Here is a 25,202-nt window from a genome sequence, read left to right on the forward strand (position 1 = left end):
ATAAAACATACATTAACCACTTTAGCCCTATTTTATACCTAAGCTATTTGAAAATAGCCGATCTACAAGCTCACAACGCGTCGCATCGCGACGCGTTGAGAGCGTGTAGATCTGCTATTTTCAAACCTTTTAGTACTTTTCCCACAACGAATAGACAGGAAGTAACCGAGCGTTTTATTTTTTATTTTTTAAATGACGTCAATTCCGGGTCTGTCATCTGGCAGTGAAAGCACCATTCATAGGGTAGCGAACAGCGCCCCTCTGGTGGAAAACCACTGAAAACACAAAACTCGTCAGCCTCGTCAGTGGCGGTGGCAGGCAAAGAGTTAAAATAAACATGCTCTGAAAATGCACATGCGCGCCCACCCACCTGACCACCGTTGGGTGGGCCGTGATTGCAAGTGGGCCCTGATTCACAGAAGGTTGGGAACCACCGCTCAACTGTACAGTAGCCTATATATATATATATATATATATACAGTAGGCTACACCTCAGATGGTGTTCCAAGGGCTTCAGAGACAGCCTCCTCTCTCATTACGACTCAATGAGTCGAACAAAGTTCTCACGTCTCGTTCCAGCGGCAGAACGACAGGACGCCTGGACGTGTTTTGGCGCTGGCAGAACCTTTTTGAAACCTCTCAGAACCTTCTAGAAAGTCTGTCCTGGAGCCTCTCCCCCACGAGCGCTCACATCATTTGTGTCCAGCTTCACAGTGTTCAGGTGTGGCAGTGGAGGCTGGAGACATCTTTCAATACACGTTCACAGCACACGTCCTTGTGAGTGGACACCATGACTTTAATGTTTAATAGGTTAACCCATTAAGACCGGGAACGCATGTAATTTTTAGATTTTTTGGGGCTATTCAAAAATAGCAGATATACAAGCTCATAGCGCGGCACTGAGTGCTATGAGCTTGTAGATCTGCCTTTTTTTTTTCAATCTTGAAAATGTGTGCAAATCTATGAATATATATATATTTTAAAGCGAACATTTGTAACTCAAATCTTTGCTTCTGGGGGGTCCCTGGAATGACATATTTCGAAATGGGGGTCCAAGGCCAAATATTAATACAGTAATTTTGGGGGTCCTTGACATGAAGCCGTTTGAGCACCACTGGTCAAGCAACATCACTTTTTTCAGAAAACTGTCAGGATTTAGAAGACATTTGTGGAATCCCCCAGAAGCAAAGATTTGAGTTATGCATGTTTGCTTTAAAAATATTTATTAAAAGATTTGCGCAAATTTTCAAGATTTTTCAAAAATAGCAGATCTACAAGCTCGTAGCGCGGCACTCGGTGCCGCGCTATGAGCTTGTAGATCTGCTATTTTCGAATAGCCAAAGAAATTTAAAAAATGACACAGATTCTTTCCCGGTCTAAAAGGGTTAAGTTGATTGTTTTAAGTGGAAAATGTGCAATCTCTGTATAGTGTTAGTTTCTCATCTCTTCTTGAAGGAACCAATAACCATTTTCGATGGTTCTTTCAAAATAACAGATCTACATGCTTGTAGAGCTTGTAGATCTGATATTTTTGGCTTGCTTGTAGATGTGCTATTTCCGGCAAAGAGAGTGTAGAGGGGGAAAAAGGAGTGGACCAAATATAGACCCCTGGGAGAAACCGGTCGAAGTAGCCTAGAGCGTGGTTAAGGGTTCTTTGTGGAACCATGAAAATAAATAGTTCTACAAAGAACCTTGGTCTGAAAAGGTTCTTTGTGGAACCAAAAATGGTTATTCCTTGGCATCACTCTGAAGGACCAGTTTGGGTCTTTAATGTTCTGTGTGTGGGCAGGAATTTGTTGTTTTGTTTCAGTATAAGTGAAGGCAGCATTTGTCTGCACAGCTGCTGCAATGAACACGTCAGCTCCATGCGTTGACATCATTGTTTTTTTTTCATACTGCTCATGGGGGAAAAAAAACAATCTAAATGCAAAGGGTCTGCTCTCTACAGTTGTGACACACAGGAAGTGGTGGAGTCATGTTGCACACCGGGGGGTCTTCAACGTTGTTCAGGCCAAGGACCCCAGAGCCACTAAAATTAGATTGCAGATTAAACTATATGTTTTTGTTTGTTTGTTTGTTTGTTTTTCGATTAATATGTTGGATTCATGTTGCTTCTGGGGAATTCTAAATCTTTGCTTCTGGGGATTCTACAAATGTCTTCTAAATCCTAACAGTTTTTTGAAAAAACTAAATGTTGCCATATCAGTGGCGCTCCAACTTTTCCATGTCAAGGACCCCCAAAATGATATGTATTTGGCTGTGGACCCCCCATCTCAAAATATGTTGTTCTAGGGACCCCCAGAGGCGCAGATCGGAGTTAAACATTTTTGCTTTAAAAGATATGTATATATATTCAAAGATTTGCACACATTTTCACGATTTTGCTCATAGCACGGCACTCAGTGCCGCGTTATGAGCTTGTATATCTACTATTTTTGAATAGCCAAGGAAATCTTAAAATGACACAGACGCGTTCCCGGTCTTAATGGGTTAAAACCTCAATACTTAGTAAACTTGACTTTCGGCTCTGTTTCCTTCTACACCAAACCTTCGCTGAAAATAGCAGATCTACCATCTCACGACGCGTCACATTGTGATGCACTGTGAGCTTGTAGATTTGTTATGTTCTGTGAATGTTACCCCAGAATAGGGATATAGGGATGCTATAGGGTTCAAGTGGTTACTTGATGTTGATTTGATAATTTGCACACAAATAAATAATCAAAGAATACTGATAATAATACATAGAATACAAAACGTTTGGGAAGAAGGAGACAAGACACCCAAGTGGGCTTACTATATAAGGGATCCTCCCCAAAGGACATACTGTATACATTAATACAAGCAACAGGCATCTGTCATTTTCACTTGATTCGTCTACATTTGATCCCCCTCTTGTGGCTGGTTCAAGTAGAAACGTGAAGAGTATATATTTTAATTCATGTTTTGTAAGAGCAAAGACGTGTTTTCTTTTCAGGAATATAATGCTACGGCTGTGTTTCACGCAGCCCCTTCAGTGCGGCATGGAGCGCGTGTTTTCACATCCATCCTTACTATGGGCGAGGGGGGCTTACAGTACATTATCACAGAGTACATCTAAGATGTCCACAGAGGCGCGTTCAGCTCCAGTCTCGAGCATCCCTGTGGCCTACAGTGCTACAGCAGCAAGTAATTAAACTGTCAGCGTGCTCCTCGCCTGTGCTCCCACCGCACACTTGTTTCCCGAAGGAGGCATTTTCATCTTCATGTTGATTTACACGTGCCTTCAGGTTAAATAACTATGCATGGCAGAAGTGTTATCATCAACCACGGTGCGAGAACAGGCTCCCCGTTTTCTCCCCCCTCACCCTCACCCGCCACACATGTGTTCATGCCGGTTTTGAAATGGCTGCGGGCTAAAAATCGCGGCGGGCGCCCCCATCAAGCCCCGCGGCGCCGCCGGGCGAGCGAGGACCGAGAGAGGAAGAGCGAAGGAGAGCGAGCGAGCGAGCGGGCCAGAGCTCGCTCGTTATGATGATTGGACGTAATGACACATTCTGCACTGTCCTGATGCCCCAATTATTTCCCCCATGCCGATCGTTTTCTCGTGGCAGTGATTTGATTGCCTCCCAAGAGAGAGGTGGAGAAAAAGGGGGTGGGGGGGGGGTGGAGCGGCGAGGCGACCCGCAGAGCGGAGGGGAGAGAAATGAGAGAAAATAGGGAAAAAGAGCCCTAGTTGGAGAGATGAGGAGTCACAGTGAGAGACAGACACAAACACGTTTTTCTGTTCCAGTATTATTCTTATTCTACTGCTATACTGTATACAGTAGCTCCTGCCTGGGCCAGAGGGGAGTAGTTTAAACCTTTAAAGGGCAAGACCACTTTGGTAGAGGTTTGGGTTGTGTAGTTACCTTGCCATGATGTAACTCCAAAGGTGGGCAAGAAATAAAAAATAATTGCTCCATTAATTAGAAATTGATAATTCAAAATATGCTCCTCATTGACTTACATTGTACGGTAAAACTGCTCTCAAAGTCACTCTTTTAGCACAAAAACGAACGCAAACTAAGTTGATTCAGACAATATAGAACATCACCATACCCAGTACTGTTTTTTTTTAAATAAAAATGTCAACTTCCTGTTGATTTTGCCATTTTTAATAAGTAGAAAACCCGGACTGGATCGGCGGATCTGGATCCAGATCTTCAAATAGTAAAATCAACAGGAAGTTCACATTTTTATAAAAAAAACAAACAGTACTGGGTTTGGTGATGCTCTATATTGTCTGAATCAGCTATGTTTGGGTTCATTTATGTGCTAAAAGAGTGACTTTGAGAGCTGTTTTACCGTACAATGTAAGTCAATGAGGAGCATATTTTGAATTATCAATTTCTAATTAATGGAGCATTTTCTTTTTTCTTGCCCACCTTTGGAGTTACATCATGGCAAGGTAACTACACAACCCAAACCTCTACCAAAGTGGTCTTACCCTTTAAGACCGGGAACGCATCTGTGTCATTTTTAGATTTGACCTTAAAAGCACTATTTTACACTTTGGCTATTCAAAAATAGCAGATATACAAGCTCATATGAGCTTGTATATCTGTATAAGTGATGTCTGATCAACCAGCTGATGACATCTGTCAAAGGTTAAGGAAGTTAAATGAGAAAGTTAAATGAGACCTTTGGGGGGGGGGGGGGGGGCTGTGCAGGCTGCGCAGGCCGTTTTTTGGGGGCTTTGCTGAGGTTTCTTCTTGTATAGCTGTTTAATAGTGCTGGGCAATGCATGCATCGTTGCTGTCGGGCAGAAACCTCTTATCTCCATATTCTAAGTTTTCGTGTTTTTTTTTTTTTTTTGTGTAAATGAATGCCTTACTTCACCATACAGTGTCACCCAAAAGTAGCAAAATATAGCGAAAAACTTGAGCTTGTAGAACTGCAATTTTTTTAATTCGAATTCTGAAAAGTAACAGTTTTGGACATATGAGCTTTCCACCCTATACAGCAGCATTATGTTATATTGACATTGTGATACGAGACTAGATATTGTCTGGGATTTCATGATATGTGTTGCCTTTTTGATGTTTTAATCTCTTAAGCCCTATAGACTGTAAATACATATTTAGTTTTGCTTACATAGTGTCCAGTTAGCTCAGGCGGTAGTAGTCGGGGATCCAGTCACCGAAAATTTGAGAGGACCTGTGATGTCATGCTATACTTTTTTCCCCTGTTTTTTCTATTAATTTGGTCATTAAGGTCCACAGAATGAGAGGCCTGCTCTGCCGGAAACATCGCGAAAAAAAGTTGTGGCCATTTTTGTATAATGAAGCCTTAATTTTTTGACCGTGTGATGTGAATTAGGTTTATTTTCTTAAAGTCCTCAAAAGGTTGTGTAGGCTGTCAATAAATGATTCCCAGATACACAGAACACATATGTGAACAACACCAAGTCCAAAAATACACTCACAAAGCCTTTCCAAATGATTTATAGCCATTTTTGTTACCAAAAAAGCACCAGTTTTTTGCATTTCCCCCAATACTTTCAGCTTTACTTCAATAGTAATCAACTTTACCATGGGTTATGACATCAGCCAATGTCTCATTCTTTTCATCAATCTTTATAGTCATTCCACATTTTTTTTAATTAAAATCAACCCTAAATTAAAGGAACTGTGGTGACTTTATTACCCTTATGGATAATAACCGATCATATCTCTTGACCATAGACCTTAGACTATCTCTTGACCGATAATGACCGACCCAGCCCTTATCCTTATCCCGAAGTTACGGATCTGACTTGCCGACTTCCCTTACCCGCCTTGTTCTAACATGCCAGAGGCTGTTCACCTTGGAGACCTGCTGCGGATATGGGTACGGCCTGGCGCGAGATTTACACCTTCTGGCCCGGATTTTCAAGGGCCGGCGAGAGCTCACCGGACGTCGCCGGAACCACGACGCTTTCCAGGGCGCGGGCCCCTCTCTCTGGACGAACCCATTCCAGGGCGCCCTGCCCTTCACAAAGAAAAGAGAACTCTTCCCGGGGCTGCCGCCGGCTTCTCCGGGGTCGTTTGCGTTACCGCACTGGGCGCCTCGCGGCGCCTGTCTCCGCCTTCCAGGTTCGGGGATCTGAACCCGACTCCCTTTCGATCGGCCGGGGGCGACGGAGACCATCGCCCCAACCCTTCCGAACGGCGTTCGCCTATCCCTTAGGACCGACTGACCCATGTTCAACTGCTGTTCACATGGAACCCTTCTCCACTTCGGCCTTCAAAGTTCTCGTTTGAATATTTGCTACTACCAAGATCTGCACCCGCGGCGGCTCCACCCGGGCCCGCCGCGCGAGCAACCTGAGCCACCTTCGCCGCGAGCCCTTCCAGGCCGACCCAGAGCCGGTCGCGACGCACCGCCGCGGAGAAAGTGCGCCCGGCGAGAGCACGTCGGCGCCCGGGGCGGGGTCCCCCTGAAAGGGAGATCGCCGGCCCCGGGCGGCCGGCCCGCCACCGGGTTGAGTCCTCCGGGCAGACTGCGTGGACCCCACCAGTTTACCTCTTAACGGTTTCACGCCCTGTTGAACTCTCTCTTCAAAGTTCTTTTCAACTTTCCCTCACGGTTCTTGTCTGCTATCGGTCTCATGCCTGCTATCGGTCTCTGTGTCAGAACCACACAGGCTCACAACTGGGGTTCCCCAAGGCTCGGTTCTGGGTCCTCTTCTTTTCTCTCTCTACACTACATCTCTGGGTGCTGTCATCCACTCCCATGGCTTTTCCTACCACTGCTATGCCGATGTCGCCCAGCTGATCCTCTCATTCCCCCCCTCTGATACCCAAGTGGAGGCACGCATTGCTGCTTGTCTGGCTGACATCTCGGAGTGGATGTCGACAAACCACCTGAAGCTTAACCTGGACAAGACCGAGCTGATGTTCCTCCCGGGGAAGGGCTGTCCGCACCGAGACATGGCCATCACCATTGATAATGCTGTGGTGACCTCAACTCGGACTGCGAAGAATCTGGGTGTGACCCTGGACGATCAACTGACGTTCTCGGCAAACATCGCATCAGTGACAAGGTCCTGCAGATTCCTCCTCTACATCAGGAGGATTCGCCCCTTCCTCACGGAGAAGGCAGCCCAGGTGCTCATCCAGGCTCTCGTCATCTCCCGCCTGGACTACTGCAACTCCCTCCTTGCTGGTGCTCCGGCATCTGCCATCAGACCTCTGGAGCTTGTTCAGAAAGCTGCGGCTCGTCTGGTGTTCAACCGCCCCAAGTTCTCCCACACAACCATCCTTCTCCGTTCTCTACACTGGCTCCCCGTAGCGGCTCGCATCCAGTTCAAAACCCTGGTGCTAGCCTATAGGGCAGTGAAAGGAACAGCTCCTTCTTACCTCCGGGCTATGGTCGATGCCTACACCCCTGCCCGACCACTTCGGTCTGCCACCTCGGGGCGACTGATGCCTCGTCACTCAAGGGTCCTTCTGGGCGATCCACACGGTCACGACTCTTTTCTGTTCTGGCCCCACAGTGGTGGAATGAACTTCCCACTGATGTTAGGACAGCAGAGTCACTGCCCATATTTCGCCGCAGACTGAAAACCCACCTCTTCAGGAAACACTACCCTTCCTCTCAGCCTGACCTACTTGTTGTTAACTAGTTGTACGAACGCTTGTTTTCTATTGCTGTATTGTTTATTGGATCTTGTTTAGTCGATACACTTATTTGTTTTAGCTCATGCTCATTTGATTTAGCTATTTTGTCTCATCTGTTTAAGGAAATAGGTAGCTGATATATTGCACTTTTACCTTAGCGCTAGGTATACTCTTGGTTGCTTGTTTTTGCAGAAAATGCACTAAAGACTTCTGGTGATTAGTAGTTTTCGTTCCCTACCTATGTTGAATATACTTATTGTAAGTCGCTTTGGATAAAAGCGTCTGCTAAATGACTGTAATGTAATGTAATGTCATGCCGGTATTTAGCCTTATATGGAGTTTACCACCAGCTTTGGGCTGCATTTGCAAACAACCCGACTCCGAGGAGACGTTGCCCCGGGGCGACGGGGGCCGCTACCGGCCTCACACCGTCCACGGGCTGAGCCTCTATCAGAAGGACTCAGGCCCCCGATCGACACCCGGGCGACAGCCGTCTCCTGTACGCCACATTTCCCGCGCCCACCGCGGGCGGGGATTCGGCGCTGGGCTCTTCCCTCTTCGCTCGCCGCTACTGGGGGAATCCTTGTTAGTTTCTTTTCCTCCGCTTAGTAATATGCTTAAATTCAGCGGGTCGTCTCATCTGATCTGAGGTCGTAAAGCAACGGGTTGCTGGTGGCGGCTCCCCCCGTGAGGGAGGAGGCTCGCCGAAACGCGGTGAGAAGACCGCCAGCCTCCCCAGGAACCGCACGCTACGCGGTGGGTCGGCCGGAGTGCGCCGGGCGCCAGCAGGCTGCTAGAGACACAAGGTCCACAGGCAGCCGCACGGCACGCACGGCGCAGAGCCGGGTCCGACCTCCGCGGGCCCCGGGCTAGGGTGGCCGACCGGGGCCCACCCCGCGAACGGGGGGACTGACCGGCCGGCTCCCCGCCCGGGGGCGAAGCGACGGCAGGGGTGACGGCGTCCCGGGCTCCGAGCCCCCCGAAGGAGGCCGGACCGGGCATCTCGTCTGCACTTGAGAGGACGAAGGCCCCGGGGGGCCTGCGACGCTCCAGCCGCAGACGGGGCCCACCGCCTCCGAGGAGACGGGGGGCATCCGATTGATTGTGTGGCGACCCTCAGACAGGCGTAGCCCCGGGATGGACCCGAGGCCGTAAGGTGCGTTTGAAGTGTCGATGATCAATGTGTCCTGCAATTCACATTACTTCTCGCAGCTAGCTGCGTTCTTCATCGACGCATGAGCCGAGTGATCCACCGCTAAGAGTTGTACTCTTTGGTTTTGTTTGGTGACGGCCGCAGGTTCACGAAAACAGAGTAAGTAAGACCTCGGCGACAGACCCCCGGGCGCCGCAGGTCACCGCCCCCGCCGAGGCGGGCCGGGCTGCGGACATTGAACCCCCCGACGACCCTCCGGAGGAGAGAGGCGAGTTGGGTACCCGTGAGGCAGGCCCGTCCGTCCGTTCGGGCGGGCCTTGAGTTTATAGGTTCTGACCGGAGACGCCCCGCCCCGGGGCCAGAGCCCGAGGGGGGAGAGACCAGAGACGATGAACGCCGTACGCCCGCCGGGCCCAGGATAACACGTAAAGCCAACACAAGGCCCACAGGCCCGCCGCCCCCCACAGAGAGAGAGCGACGGGGCATGACCTGAGGTGACGATTGCGGGATTTTGCGATGGCCGCGAACGGCCACCACAACCATGCCTGGGCTTCGGCTAGGCGCACGGACGCCCGTGCGAGTTTGACAAGGCCTTTGGGCCCGAAGCCGGAGGGGAAGGCGGCTCACGACACGGGCGATACCTAGCCCCTCGCGAGGAGGAGCCAGGCGCACCGCGCCACCGCCGACACCCGCCCGCGGCGAGGGTTTTCGTGCCTCCAGACCCCCGCGCGAGGGTGCCAGACAGAACGGTAATGATCCTTCCGCAGGTTCACCTACGGAAACCTTGTTACGACTTTTACTTCCTCTAGATAGTCAAGTTCGGGCGTCTTCCGAGCGCTCCGCCGGGGCCGTGACCGACTCCGGCGGGGCCCGTCCGAGGACCTCACTAAGCCATCCGATCGGTAGTAGCGACGGGCGGTGTGTACAAAGGGCAGGGACTTAATCAACGCGAGCTGGTGACTCACGCTTACTGGGAATTCCTCGTTCATGGGGAATAATTTCAATCCCCATCACGAGCGGCCACGATTATTAGCACAGGTGCAATCAATTTCAGTGCAGAACAAGGAGAGAAGAGGAGACAGCTAGAGGCCAGAAACAGCTTAAAATGTGTATTGCCTTTAGTTTTTTTTAAACTAAAGTTATCAAAATATTTGCTGATATATATTTGAAAAGAATAAGTCATTGACTGATGTCATGACCCATGGCAAACGTTTCTTTTGTGGGGGTACAGGTGTTTTCAAGAAGAATAAAAGGTTCTGGGAATTTTGAGCATAAGGGTAATAAAGTCACCACAGTTCCTTTAATTTAGGGTTGATTTTAATACATTTTTTTGTGGAATGACTATAAAGATTGATGAAAAGAATGAGACATTGGCTGATGTCATAACCCATGGCAAAGTTGATTACTATTGAAGTAAAGATGAAAGTATTGGGGAAAATGCAAAAAACGGGTGCATTTTTGGTACCAAAAATGTCTATAAATCATTTGGAAAGGCTTTGTGAGTGTATTTTTGGACTTGGTGTTGTTCACATATGTGTTCTGTGTATCTGGAAATCATTTATTGACAGCCTACACAACCTACTGAGCACTTTAAGAAAAGAAACCTAGTTTTTTACAATAGGCGAAAATGGGCAAAAAAATAAAGGCTTCATTATACAAAAATGGACATAACTTTTTTTCGCGATGTTTCCGGCAGAGCAGGCCTCTCATTCTGTGGACCGTAATGACCAAATTAATAGAAAAAACTCCAAAAAAAAGTATAGCATGACATCACAGGTTCAACCCATTTTCAAGAGCTTTTGGGCCTGTGGATCCCCGACTATAGAGCTCTTGTCTTTGGACCATAAGGTTCCGGGTTTGATCCCGGACACCGGCTGTGTCTAATCATATTATGATTAGCACAGCTTGGTAACTAAGACTATACACTAAGTGGATAAGTACTGGCTGATGGTTGGTGACGCGCTCCACCTCAGCAATCCATCTCAGGGGTCTATAGTGCATTGGTTCTCAAAGTGGGGTCCTGGGACCCCCAGGGGTCCAGGGGGTTCCCAGCAAAACTAGTTAATATGGCGTCACTATCATTTTAACCATATTTTATACTTTGGCTATTAAAAAATAGCAGATCTACAAGCTCATAGCGCGGCACAGAGTGCCGCGCTATGAGCTTGTAGATCTGCTATTAAAAAGAATCCTAGCACAAAAATATTTTTGAGACAGGGGGTCCGCAGCCAAAAATAAATAAATGGGGGGTCCTTGACATGAAAAGGTTTGAGAACCACTGGTCTAGTGCATTTAAAATGATATAAGCATAGACACTAGTGATGCGCGGGCCGACCCGTAACCCGCGGGTCAACCCGCGGCGCGAGTGGTCGAGTCAGGATTTCAGAGGCAATTATGCGGGCTCTGGCTCTCACACGCAAAAAAAAGAAGAAAATCATATGCTCTTGTTTTGTCTTTATTCCTAATAAAAATAAGAATAATAACAATAAAACAGTTTGAATACACTTGGGGTGTATACTTGAAGATCATTTTCTAACCTTGATTTTACAGAATTATAGGTACGACCCGCGGGGCTCAACCCGCCCCTCGACCCGCCATAGATTTATATATGGGTTCGCGGGGCGGGTTGAGGCGGGTTGGGTTCCGTGGCGTGGCGGGGCGTGGCGGGGCGGGGCGGGGCGGGGCGGGGCGGGGCGGGGCGGGGCGGGAAAAAACCCGACCCGCGCATCACTAATAGACACCCTCACAACACGCATGACAATGCATATTAAAAAAAGACATTCACAACATGGTATTATGGTCGCAATATCAATATTACAGGTATTTGGTCGAAAAATACTGTGATATTAGATTTTGCCCACATATGACCCAGGCCTACTGTTTAAATCTTTCCATGGAGTGGCTTTCTCATGCAGTTTCCATTCCATTGCTTCATGCCCTGGCTAGTGGCTACGGGTTGTGTTTTAGGCATATCAAGTGGTATCAAGCCGGGGTCTTTTCAGTTAGGAGACCTCTCTTATACACACAGCGTGGCCTTTAACCATAGCTAATGGTGTGGAACCTTTCAACAACAGCATCCATTATACATGAAGAACCTTACCCGCGGGTACCTCTCTAGAACAAATAACACTAAAACGTGCCTTCTGCGGTGGTTTTCAGCAGCGAAAGTAAACAGCCCCGGTAGGATTTAGTTGTTTATGTAAAGCACACGTTCCCGATTACTCATTTACCCCCCCACCACCCACGGAGTGCAGGAGGACCACCCATAGTCCTTTACTTCTTTCCTCTATAAGGCGGTGCTTTTCTCAAACATTTTCAAGGACCCCCAAATTAATATGCATTTGGGGCGCGGAACCCCCCATCTGAACACATTTTGTGCCACGGGTGCCCAAGAAAATAGCAGATCTACAAGCTCACAACGTGTCGTGATGTGAAACGTTGTGAGCTTGTAGATCGGCTATTTTCAATGTTTATAGGGTTGAAGTGGTTGAACCGATCTTGATGCTAGATTCACACATTTTGCTGGGGACCCCCTGGAACCCCTTCAAGGACCCCTTTGGGGTTCCCCGGACACCACTTTGAGAACCACTGCTCTAAGGTATTGGTTCTCAACGTGGGGTCTGGGGTCCCCCAGGCGTCCTTGAGGGGGTTCCAGGGAGTCCCCAGCTAAATGTTTGAATGAATGAATGAATAGTTTGATATGCAGAAACCAAAATGGATCCATAACTCAGCGTGTGCTGCAAATAGAACCAAAAATAACCCCTTTTCCAGGTCCATTTTGTACACTCCCTCAGAGTTAAATTAATTTTTTAGCGTTGTAGATTAGTGTAGCCGAGATCACAATCATATCAAAATTGGGGTCCGTGCTCTGCAGCTTCTAAAAACTGCGGGTCCTTGAAATTAAAAAGGTCGAGCATCACTGCTCCGAGGGGTTTCTGCTGGGGATTTGCGTGTCACTTGATAAGAAGGGGACGCCAAAAGCCACTGGATTATATGAATCTCTGTACAGCTAGAGAGACATTCTGGGAGCGCCTCTGGAACATGGGGGCATAATAATAAGAACGCTTCATGTGTCGGCCTGGTTGTTGTTGTGCTATTGTTTTTTTTGGAAGTGCAGTGAGGCAATGCCAGAGTGGATAACAATCATTTCAAATAACCCTCAGGGCAGATTTATGCTTGGTCGAGTTTGTTGCCGGTGCTGCGCTTCTAAAATAGCCGATCTGCAAGCTCACAACGCGTCGCTCCGCGACGCGTTGTGAGCTTGCAGATCGGCTATTTTCGACGGGGGCTGTTTGAAGAAGCGATCTGACGCATAATGTGCGGCACGTCTCCCTCCAGTGTCCTCGTGGGGATTCAACTGGTGCCTCGCAGACTCAGTCTGGCTGTGTTAACTCATTCATTGCCAGAATGAATATATAAATAAACCATCCACTGCCCCAGTGAGTTTTTAGATTTTCTTACATTTTCAAGTAGTTACAGAATATTTATCTGCAGTATGATCGATCCCCTGATGGGTGCTAATCACGCAGGGTTTTGCTGTGCTTCTGTGAACAAAAAAAAAGAAATGTCATCGCGACCTCCCGTTCGCTTGTTATACGCCGTTGAAAATAGCATGTCTCGACAAAAATACATACAGGAAATAAATTAACCAGGAAGTGAATGGAGCAGTAAATCTTGGGATCAAGTTATCGTCATCGTAAGGACTATTTTCCTAGTCCTCACAAAGACAAATCCTTGGTTTTATGGTTAAAATGATTTGGGGAGTTGGGTTTACTATAGGGAAAAGATTCAGGTTGGGGGGTTAGGATTAGACATAGAGGGCTAGTTTTAGGGGTTGCCGTTGGACATATATGCCTGATATATACTTAATTGCGCGCCGGTGTTATACGCACAGGAACATAGCAGATCAAGTTAACGGTTTGTGAGGTTGTAGATATTCGACTATCTGTCGACTATTTTCGATGTCGTCCTAAAATGTCGACCACAGGCAGTGGTGGAGAAAGTACTAATTGTTTTACTTAAGTAAAAGTATAAATACTCAATGTAGAAATACAGTACTCTATTACAAGTAAAAGTCCGGAATTCTAAATTTACCTGAGTAAAAGTACAAAAGTATTGGTATCAAAATGTACTTAAAGTACAAAAAGTACTCATTATGCAGAATGTCCCATTTCACAAGTTTTCAAATGTATACAAATCTTTTGAAAATAGCAGATCTACAAGCTCAGTACGTCGCAATGCGACGCATTGTGAGCTTGTAGATCGGCTATTTTCAAATGGCCTCAGAGATGTAGCGGAGTAGAAGTAAAATTACTGAAGTAAAAAAAAAAAAACACTGTATATACAGTAGTACTACAAACGTGTGTGTGTGTGTGTGTGTGTGTGCGTGTGCGTGCGTGCGTGCGTGCGTGCGTGCGTGCGTGCGTGCGTGCGTGCGTGCGTGCGTGCGTGCGTGCGTGCGTGCGTGCGTGCGTGCGTGCGTGCGTGCGTGCGTGCGTGCGTGCGTGCGTGCGTGTGAGTGTGTATGTGTGTGTAATGTATGCAGTAAAATCCTCAGTGTTAAATGAAGGTTCAATTACAGTAACAATGAGGGCTTTACCATTGTTGTGTGTTTATGACAGTCAACTAATCCAGCACCGTCAACGCGGCTTAGAGAACAACAATGCAGGATGTTACCCTTAAGACGGTGTTTTCCACCATGTCAGCTGTTTGCCAGCTTTACTGTATAGGATTTAGTATAAGTGTGCTTACGTATGTGTCTGTGTCTGTGTCTTGTGTGTGTGTGTGTGTGTGTGTGTGTGTGTGTGTGTGTGTGTGTGTGTGTGTGTGTGTGTGTGTGTGTGTGTGTGTGTGTGTGTGTGTGTGTGTGTCTGTGCGTGCGTGTGTGCGTGTGTGTGTGCATGTGCGCGCACGTGTAATGCATGCGTGCACATGCATGTCTACACCGTGCATGTTTGTGCGTGAGCGTGTGTGTGTTCATGTGCGTACATGCATTTATCTGTGTGCATGCATGCACGTCCATGTCGACACTTGTATGTGTTTGTGTGTGCGTGCGCGCGCATGTGTGCCAGAAACAGAATGAGAATCAGCTTCATTGTCACATCACAGGTTGACTTGTAAAGAAGTGACTTTTGTTCATGCACACTCCATCATTTTGTTTGTTTTCGTGTGAAGAGAGAGGATGGAGGTAGAGTGAGTATGGCAGGAGAGAAAAGGGGGAAAAAACAGGAGATTTGTCAAATAATAAAAAAATGTGCATGGGTGTGTGTGTGTGTGTGTGTGTGTGTGTGTGTGTGTGTGTGTGTGTGTGTGTGTGTGTGTGTGTGTGTGTGTGTGTGTGTGTGTGTGTGTGTGTGTGTGTGTGTGTGTGTGTGTGCGTGCGCGCGCGCGTGTGCTTGTGTACGTACATTGTGTACGTACAGTGTACACAAGCAGTCATGGAACTGCTTGTGTTCAGTTCCATGACGCAATCTAAGATTTCCCTGTGGGATTTTCAAAGGAAAAAAAAGATACTTCCTAGACCCGGGGGGTAGCGGGAGTGATGTCAGAACTTTGGTACTCTATTTGAAAATAGCTCATCTACGAGCTATAGCAGATCTAGCTATTTTCATAAATCTTGGAATAGGCTCTATATGCACAGCAGCCATATTGTGAAGACATTCACAGGTGTTACCAATGATACTAATGAAGGCTCTGTTCCATTCTGGTCAAACAGAGTCAGGGTGCTGATGTTGTGCATGTTGACTCACTGGAACACCAGTGGGTCTCAAATTGTGGTCCAGGGACCCTCAGGGTTCCTTGAGGGGGTTTCCAAATGGCCCCTTACGGGTGTGTAACTCTGAGAGTGTACAAATGGAACCAAATGGAACCGTAAGGGTCCATTTGGGTCCATTTGTATACACTCAGAGTTATGGGGGTCGTTGAAATTTGAAAGCGTGAGAACCACTGTGCTACATGAAATGGAACAGAGCCTTCATTAGTATCATTGGTAACACCTGTGAAGGAAGTAAGGAAGAGGCCCAATTTCCTTCCAATACGGCTGCTGTGATAGACTGTGCAAGAGCCTATCTTGAGGTTTGTTTTGCCATTATCTTCCAGGGAGTTTGGCCGATGGAAGGTGAGCAGCCTGGCGGTAGAGAAGCGGGAGGCCACAGGGGGCAGCGGTGGTCTGGCTCTGCCCCTGGACCCGGACTTCATGCACACCATCCGCCTGCTGGGGCGCAGGCCCAGCCTCCAGACAATCACAGACAGCATCATCAAGAAGTACGGAACCCACGTGCTCCTCGCCGCCACGCTGGGAGGTACGGACCAGTGTCGATTTCGTCGACTAAAACTATGACAAAAAATGTTCGTCGGCTACCTTCGTCAGTGAAAAACTGACGAAAACTAAATAAAAACTAAGACTAAGACTAAATATATTGACAATTTCGTTAACAAATAAAAAAATTACAAAAATGTTAGTGAGGGACTAGTGGAGAAGAGATCCAGTAGAACTAAAAGACAATTCATTTTATGTTTGGTTGCGCTCAGGTGTTGCGCTCTGAAAATAGCAGATCTACAATCTCACAACGCGTCGCGACGCGTTGTGAGCTTGTAGATCGGCTATTTTCAGCATGCAATGCAGTGTAAAACCAGCCATTACGACGCCATCAAGGCACCGCCAAAATACATTTTAGTCGACTAAATCAACTGTGCATTTAGTCGACAATAATCTTATGATATTTAGTCGACTAAAACTAGACTAATAGTAAAACATTTCAGATGATGAAAATATGACAAAAACTAAATTGAATTTGATTCAAAAGACTATGACAAAACTGAATACAAATTTGCTGTCAAAATCAACACTAGTACGGACGCAGCTGGGGGGCGTCATTTGGGGATGTCCCAGGGGATGGCAATTTCGCCACCCCTTAGTGTTCACATTGAACTCTTTAACTGCCAGAGTTAAAACATCGTCTATAGGTGCCCTTGCCGGCGATTTCGAGTGTTTTTACTAATGTTTGAACGATCATAGAATATGATTCTTCACAACGATCCACCCAGTACCGCGGGAAGTAGGGGTGCTGGGGGTGCGGCCGCACCCCCCTCCCCCCAGGTACCGCAACCCCTACCGCCCCCACCCCCCCCCCCCCCCCCCATCAATTTTGATAATAAATCGGTACAATCAGGCAAAAATAAGAATTAAATAACCTAACTCTAACCTAACCCTAATCCTAACCCTAAAACCGAAATAAAGAAACCAAAAACTGGGGAAAAAACGAACCCAATCCGCCCAGAACCGCGCGCGCGCGGGGGGTCCTCATCCTCATGCAGCGCGCGTGCATGAGGTGCGCATACCGCACCCCTAACCTAAAAGGTCTTCCTGCGGCTATGGATCCACCCGGCGATCGCCTCAAAAGACGTAGGGGGGTCTCAGAGAATCAGAGGGAAAAAAAGCCTGCCGCCGGAATAATCCGTTCCATAGTTTTGGGCAGTTAAATGTGGTTTGTTTTCGCCAAAAAGCAACAGAAAGCGGAGAAAATTTATTTTTATAAATCCTATAATGCTAAACGAAACCATCTTCATTTTGTCGTGATCACTTGATTTCTGGGTGTACTCTTCATCATCATAATCATTCACAGGCTGCGGAAGAGCGACCTCTATCGCAAACCACTTGAGCCTTGGAATAAAATGTTGAGAAATCTCGTCATTGGCAGTCAATGAGTTAACACTCAAGTTCAGTTCTTTTATGCATATTTTCTCCAAATATTTGTATCTGAGTACCAAAAGTTAAAGTACTAAAATGTTTGAAAATAGAAGATCTACAAGTTCACAACACGCCGCGATGCGACACGTTGTGAGCTTGTAGATCGGCTATTTTCAAATAGCCTACGTATAAAATAGGCCTAAAGAGGTTAATAATATAATTATAATATTATTCATATCTACAAATTAACTAGTAACTAAAGTTTTCAAATAATTGTAGTGGAGCAAAAGTACAATATTTGCCTGAGATGTAGTGGAGTAGAAGTAAAAGTAAAAGTATTGGAAATTGGAAATACTCAAGTAAAGTACAAATCCCTCAAAATGTTACTTAAGTACAGTACTTGAGTACATGTACTGTACTCAGTTACTTTCCACCACTGCTGAAACCATACATTCATTACCCACCTTCAACCTGCGGCGACCCTATTTTGGGCATGTCGTTATTGGCGAACATTTTCTTTTTTTCTTCCAGAATAGGAAGTTGTGAGTGCCACGCTCAATTTCTTTTCTGAAATAACGCCTCTGGGTATGATGGATTCACTGGGAGGGATGCAATGTTTTCTTTCCTATAGGAGAAGGACTGAAAATTCATGAATAATTCGTGAGCCACGTCATGTTTTGGGGCTTAGTGGGCGTGGTCAAGTGAAACACTATCATGGGTAAGCGCTTCAAATAACATAAATGACATCCAGAAAGGCATAGAAACCTTTGGGGAAATGGTACACCGTCTGACATAATATGATATGATATATGATAGCCTACATATTACTGATATTGATATTTATGTTTGATGATGTCACAACGGGTAGGTACCCTCACGAAAAACAATGCAGTAATCCTGGTCTCTATACTGCCTCCCCCTGGTCGGCCGGGGCGCCTGATGGAGGGGAAAGGAACTGGTTGGAATAACGTGTTCCTTCCACGCACTACGTCCAACCGGGGAAACTCCCCCCTGATGAGAAGCGGCTTGCTAGCTCTCATGCATTGAAGGAGGCATGAGCTCAGTTCTGGCTCTCCCTAGGCTGGCAGAGGGAGAGTAGCGCCCAGGATTACATAGGGTGAAACTGGGTGAAAAAAAGCGTTACAACATCGTGGGGGAAAAAAAAATAAGATAATGTCAGTAACGGGCCTATGGAACAATGTGTGTTCTCTTTCTCATCTTTGCAGAAGGTGGGAAAGTAATTAATCTAGTGCTGACAGTGGTGGAAAGTAACTAAGTAAAGCACATGTACTCAAGTACTGCTATTTGAAAATAGCCGATCTACAAGCTCACAAGTGACTACAGTAGCGGTCTTAACTGTAGGCAAGTTTAGGCAACCGCCTGGGGCCTCAAAAGTCAGGAGGCCTCATGAGTAGGGATGGTAGGCTACTGAATGGATGCGTGGAGACGGTCAGGACGCACAGCGTGCACCTCTGTCAATATGGTAATGATAGACACCAGTTCTCTGGTTGAGATTCAACATCAAGTGAAACGCTGCACATAACCAGTGATAGGTTAGATTTAAAGCCTATATTCCAGTTTATAATGCGCGGAAGCCAAGCAACACTTTTGACAGAGAGAGAGGGGGGGGGGGGAAATTAAGAAATACTATATTTTAAATAGTGAAAAATACAGAAAATAGGGGAAAATACATAAAATCTCTAATCTGTGATTCTAATGTGATTAATGTGACCCCTACAGTCAGTGAAGTCCAGTGCTGAATGTGACAAATATTGAGACAAATAGGCTATAACCCAATACATAATTTTATGAAATAAATGGGTTATATTTTACAGATAGTTACACTATTCTTGTACTATATTAAAATTAAGTCATCCTTAAACTTCAAGTTCAATTAATTATTTCTGTGGACTTAAAAATCATCGTTTTATTTGATGGCCTTCTTTTTGATTGGCCTTTTACAGGCCCTACCAGCCTGTAGGGGGAGGTAGAGAGTAACATATTATAATACCAGCCTGTAGGGGGAGGTAGAGAGTAACATATTATAATACCAGCCTGTAGGGGGAGGTAGAGAGTAACATATTATAATAGCAGCCTGTAGGGGGAGGTAGAGAGTAACATATTATAATAGCAGCCTGTAGGGGGAGGTAGAGAGTAACATATTATAATAGCAGCCTGTAGGGGGAGGTAAAGAGTAACGTATTATAATACCAGCCTTTAGGGGGAGGGAGAGAGTAACATATTATAATAGCAGCCTGTAGGGGGAGGTAGAGAGTAACATATTATAATACCAGCCTGTAGGGGGAGGTAGAGAGTAACATATTATAATAGCAGCCTGTAGGGGGAGGTAAAGAGTAACGTATTATAATACCAGCCTGTAGGGGGAGGGAGAGAGTAACATATTATAATAGCAGCCAGTAGGGGGAGGTAGAGAGTAACATATTATAATACCAGCCTGTAGGGGGAGGTAGAGAGTAACATATTATAATACCAGCCTGTAGGGGGAGGTAGAGAGTAACATATTATAATAGCAGCCTGTAGGGGGAGGTAGAGAGTAACATATTATAATAGCAGCCTGTAGGGGGAGGTAAAGAGTAACGTATTATAATACCAGCCTGTAGGGGGAGGGAGAGAGTAACATTATAATAGCAGCCTGTAGGGGGAGGTAGAGAGTAACATATTATAATACCAGCCTGTAGGGGGAGGTAGAGAGTAACATATTATAATACCAGCCTGTAGGGGGAGGTAGAGAGTAACATATGATAATAGCAGCCTGTAGGGGGAGGTAGAGAGTAACATATTATAATAGCAGCCTGTAGGGGGAGGTAAAGAGTAACGTATTATAATACCAGCCTGTAGGGGGAGGGAGAGAGTAACATATTATAATAGCAGCCTGTAGGGGGAGGTAGAGAGTAACATTATAATACCAGCCTGTAGGGGGAGGTAGAGAGTAACATATTATAATAGCAGCCTGTAGGGGGAGGTAGAGAGTTACATATTATAATACCAGCCTGTAGGGGGAGGTAGAGAGTCACATATTATAATACCAGCCTGTAGGGGGAGGTAGAGAGTAACATATTATAATACCAGCCTGTAGGGGGAGGTAGAGAGTCACATACTATAATACCAGCCTGTAGGGGGAGGTAGAGAGTCACATACTATAATACCAGCCTGTAGGGGGAGGTAGAGAGTAACATATTATAATACCTTTGCTTTAAGTGAAATGTTGTTGTCTTAATAGATGATATTTAAAATGCTCAAATATTAATAAGAATCTATAATCTATTGATAATAATAATCATAATCTATAATCTTATATAGATTATGATTATATAGATATAGATGATTATATATGACAAAATATATAATATATTTTTGACAAAATATATAATATATTTTGTCATGAAGACAGTAAAATATGATGACCTATTAGATGCTGAGCCTGTAGATAACATTTCTTTTGGAAAATCACCTATATCTCCTGGCAAATTCATTGGAATGTGGAATTATATTCATTTCATTCATAAAATACGCTTACTTACAAAGCTGCAGGAATCACTGTTTTAATTTAATTTTCTAATACATATTCATGTATAAGGCCAACAATGTATGCTTTATTTTAAGATATTCTTTATTTCCACTTTGAAATTGCACAATAAATAAATAAATAAATAAAGTGTGGGGTCGCCAAAACAATTCCACCATAAAATGGGGCACCCGACTTAATGTTTTGAGGGCAAAAATAATGATTAATTAATTAAAAAAAAAAAAAAAATGCAACATTTAGCCAATTTTTTTATAGTAAAAAATGGCAAATAAGTTAAGGGATAATGGGCCCTAAACTGCAAAATTTAGGGGCCCTAAATTATCCCATAAGGGATAATGGGCCCTAAACAGCAAAATTTAGGGGCCCTAATGCAAAAACATTTTGCGCGCGCGCAAAGCGCGCGCAACGCATTCGCGCGGGGTGCGAGGAGGCCCCCAACCAGAGCTTTGCTTGGAGCCCCTAACTTCTTAAATCCGCCCCTGAATGTCACAATTTAACCCTGGACAAAATTTCTCAAAATCTTTCAAAAAATAAGAAAATTAAAGACATGTTGCATTGTCACAAGAAGAACCGTGTAAGCCGGAAGTGGTTAAGAAAATGCCTGCCTCAGATGCTTTGGTGTATAGCATCTGAAAAAACACCTTCAAAGGAAGCCTAATTTACATAGGTATTCTCTCGCCGGATTAATTTCCTCCCTCTCTCTCTCTCTCTCTCTCTCTCTCTCTCTCTCTCTCTGCACAGATTTAATAGTTTAATTGCATTTTTATTTTTATTTTTTATCAGAGGAACCTGTGAAACCTTTACTCGGATGACTTTATTCAAATTTCCCTTTTGACAGAGAAGAAAAGATCAGATCGCTGACATTTAGAAGAACGCAAGGAGTTATTTGTAGCGGCAACAAAGCCTTGGTATTTGTGATTCGACCTACATCAAAGCAATAGAATTCCCCAAAGGGACGCTCCCCGGAGACATGGCGCCGTGTCACTGTCGGGCGGAAACCTTGTATGTCCAAATACCGCTACTTTCCAGGAAATGGAAACAAACAAGAACCCGTGTCAGTGGTGTAAAGTAACTAAGTACATTTACTCAAGTACTGTGCTTAAGTAACATTTTGAGGTACTTTTACTTTACTGGAGTATTTCCAAATTTTCTATGCTTTTACTTCTACTCCACTACATCTCGTAGGCAAATATTGTACTTTTACTCCACTACAATTATTTGAAAACTTTAGTTACTAGTTACTTTGCAGATCTAAATTATTACATTTTAAAACATACATTAACCACTTTAGCCCTATTTTATACCTAGGCCATTTGAAAATAGCCGATCTACAAGCTCACAACGCGTCGCGATGCGACGCGTTGTGAGCTTGTAGATCTGCTATTTTAAAACATTGTTGTGCTTTTACTTTCGGTACTTTAAGTAGGCCTACATTTTGATACCAACACTTTTGTAATTTCACTCAAGTCAATTTTGAATTCCGGACTTTTACTTGTAACGGAGTACTCTACATTGCAGTATTGATACTTTTACTTACAGTAAGTAAAACATTTGAGTACTTTTTCCACCACTGAATGTACTATAGTTAATTATTTCGTCTCAAGCTCTTGCTAATACTTTTCATTGGTTCAATATTTATAAAACTCACAGACACACTTATCCACTTTCAACCTCACACATACATTTTGAGAAGCCGATTTTTTAAATATATTGTTTATTTCTTACATGAAAACATTCTAATAGATCTTTTCATTAATTTTAATAATCGATTATTCTGATTAACCACTTAAGCCTTGTATTACTTCATTGTACAATGGTGGCATGCGAAAACAGCCGATCTACAAGCTATTATTTCTAAACATCCAATTTAAAAAATCATCACACAATGTGATTGCTCGGCTGCTGCTGATTACTTTTCATGCTGTGATTGTGGTAATTGTTTGCAGCCCGTTGGAAAAGCAATGCGCGAAATGTAATGTATTTAAGTTTGAAAATCTGCGCTGTTTTCTACTCAGGTTATTCATTAGGGCCGAGCAATACATCAAAAACTAATCCAAATATCTGCAATATTGGTCTGGGGTACAAAAAAAAATCGCAATTAGAAGTTCTTCCCAAATCGTTCAGTCCCTATTATGAATTCATTATGATAAAAACAAGGCGGTCTGATCAATGAGCTTAAATGAAAAGCCTGATATATACACAGCCGTTTTGCCTAATCAAACAGTGAATGAACAGCCCTCTGCCCCTACAGGGTGGACGGTACTTAATCACTCCTGCGTTCTTCCAACCTGTCTGAGGAAGATCCTAATGTACCGTGATTAGTCACAGATAATGAAGCTTGTTCACTTCCCCTTAGGGATATATGACTTAAATGTAATGATTATTTCAAACCTTTGTATCATTTACGATCATATGATTATAAAATAATCTACAGCTTGCAGATCTGGCTATTTTCATACAAGCCACCATTGTGCAATCACCTGTGCGTCTGTGCGTACGTCCCCAAAACCTCTTCTGCCCGGTTCTCCTCAGTGGCTGGAGCAATTGATCTGCATTTGCACACAGCCATTGACCATTACCATGTGCACGGAACACCGTAGCCCGTTTTTCGCTTTCCCCAAATGTCAGCTGTTTATTAGCGTTTTTTGTGTTCGCTGGCTCCCGGGTTGCCAAATCATGTGAGTGAAACAAGCGCCGGTGTTGCCACATCCGTGAAACAAGCGGACCATCCGTGATGCACTTTGGGTGCTCATATCTCCTGGCGGGTATGGTCTAGTGGAGTATAATTGAATCAATCAATCAATCAATCAATCAATCAATCAATCAACTTTATCGTCACACAATTACAGGTAAAAGTGAGGTGAAACTCTTATTTATGCAGGCTTTCACATTTGTACTGTAGTTCAAGGAGTGAAACATCATTTAGAGCATACATGGGCAACTGGCGGCCCGGGGGCCACATGCGGCCCCCACCTTCACTTAATGCGACCCGCAGGTTAATAACGGAATACTGATATATTATTGAATTCAGCTGTTCCAATTCCAAACATGCAAACATGACCCGCTTTAATTACTTCGGTCTATATTAGTAGCTTAATGACTAGTATTAAACTGCTATTGTCTTTTTTATGTCCAATGTAATTGTATTTAAGTTCATAAAGTTAACATAAGTATAACTAAATGCATTTGTAAATAAATTACTTTTCAGGATTCCAATAAAAAAATTGCCCCAAAAAAAAAATCAGGATTACATTTTTTTGTTTTTTTTTTGTTTGTGACATAGAATTTATTTACGAAAAAAGTTAAAATACGGAGATAAGAGGTGTCTGCCCCACTGTATGCAATGTGGCCCTCTGGAATGAGTTTGGAAATATAGTGGCCCTCTCCACCATCAAAGTTGCCCACCCCTGATTTCGAGGTTATTTCGAAGTTCTGAATGTCGGGTGTCAATACATTCCCCGTTCATTGCCCATAGCCCTGCTTTCCTCTCTCCCCCAGGGGAGGAGTCTCTCACCATATTTGTGGACAAGCGGAAGCTGATCCGAGGCCAGGAGCCCTCCTTCTCGGGGCCCGACCCCGGCGGCGCTAGCAGCTACTTGAATGGCACGGGGCCAGTGACCCTGGAGGCCCTCCACCAGCTGGCTGCCTCTTACTTCACAGACAGAGAGAGCACGCTGCGCAGGCTCCACCATCTCCAGATAGCGTCCACCGCCATACGGGTATGTGTGTGGAGTTCAAAGGAAGCCATCTGATGCCCGATTTTATCCAGCGGTGTAAAGTAACTAATGTACATTTACCATTTTGAGGTATTTTTACTTTACTGGAGTATTTCCAATTTTCTGTACTTTAACTTCTAATCCACTATACATCTCAGAGGCAAATGTTGTACTTTTACCCCACTACAATTATTTAAAGTTAAGTTACTTTAGTTACTAGTTATTTTGGAGATTTGGATAATTATAACAAAACATACATTATCCACTTCAGCCCTATATTCATTTCGACCATATGAAAATAGCCGATCTACAAGCTCACAATGCGTCGCGATGCGATTCATTGTGAGCTTGTAGATCTGCTATTTTCCAAAGATTTTTATACATTTCATACATTTGAAAACTTGTGAAATGGGACATTCTGCATAATGAGTACTTTCTACTTTTGGTACTTTAAGTACATTTTGATGCCAGTACT

General features: G+C 44.8%; 1 protein-coding gene across 1 annotated transcript in view; it reads left to right on the forward strand.

Annotated features, from left to right (window-relative positions):
* Positions 1 to 25,202, forward strand: part of LOC308094161 (BMP/retinoic acid-inducible neural-specific protein 3-like) — a 55,892-nt gene that overhangs the window by 3,374 nt on the left and 27,316 nt on the right. The window contains exons 3-4 of the mRNA XM_080440647.1: positions 15,874 to 16,076; positions 24,510 to 24,730. Of these exons, the coding sequence (XP_080296773.1) occupies positions 15,874 to 16,076; positions 24,510 to 24,730 (424 nt within the window). The remainder of the gene's footprint in view (positions 1 to 15,873; positions 16,077 to 24,509; positions 24,731 to 25,202) is intronic.

This window comes from Gymnoscopelus braueri (assembly GCF_963280865.1).
Source record: "Gymnoscopelus braueri genome assembly, chromosome: 10".
In the NCBI taxonomy this organism is placed as follows: Eukaryota; Metazoa; Chordata; class Actinopteri; order Myctophiformes; family Myctophidae; genus Gymnoscopelus; species Gymnoscopelus braueri.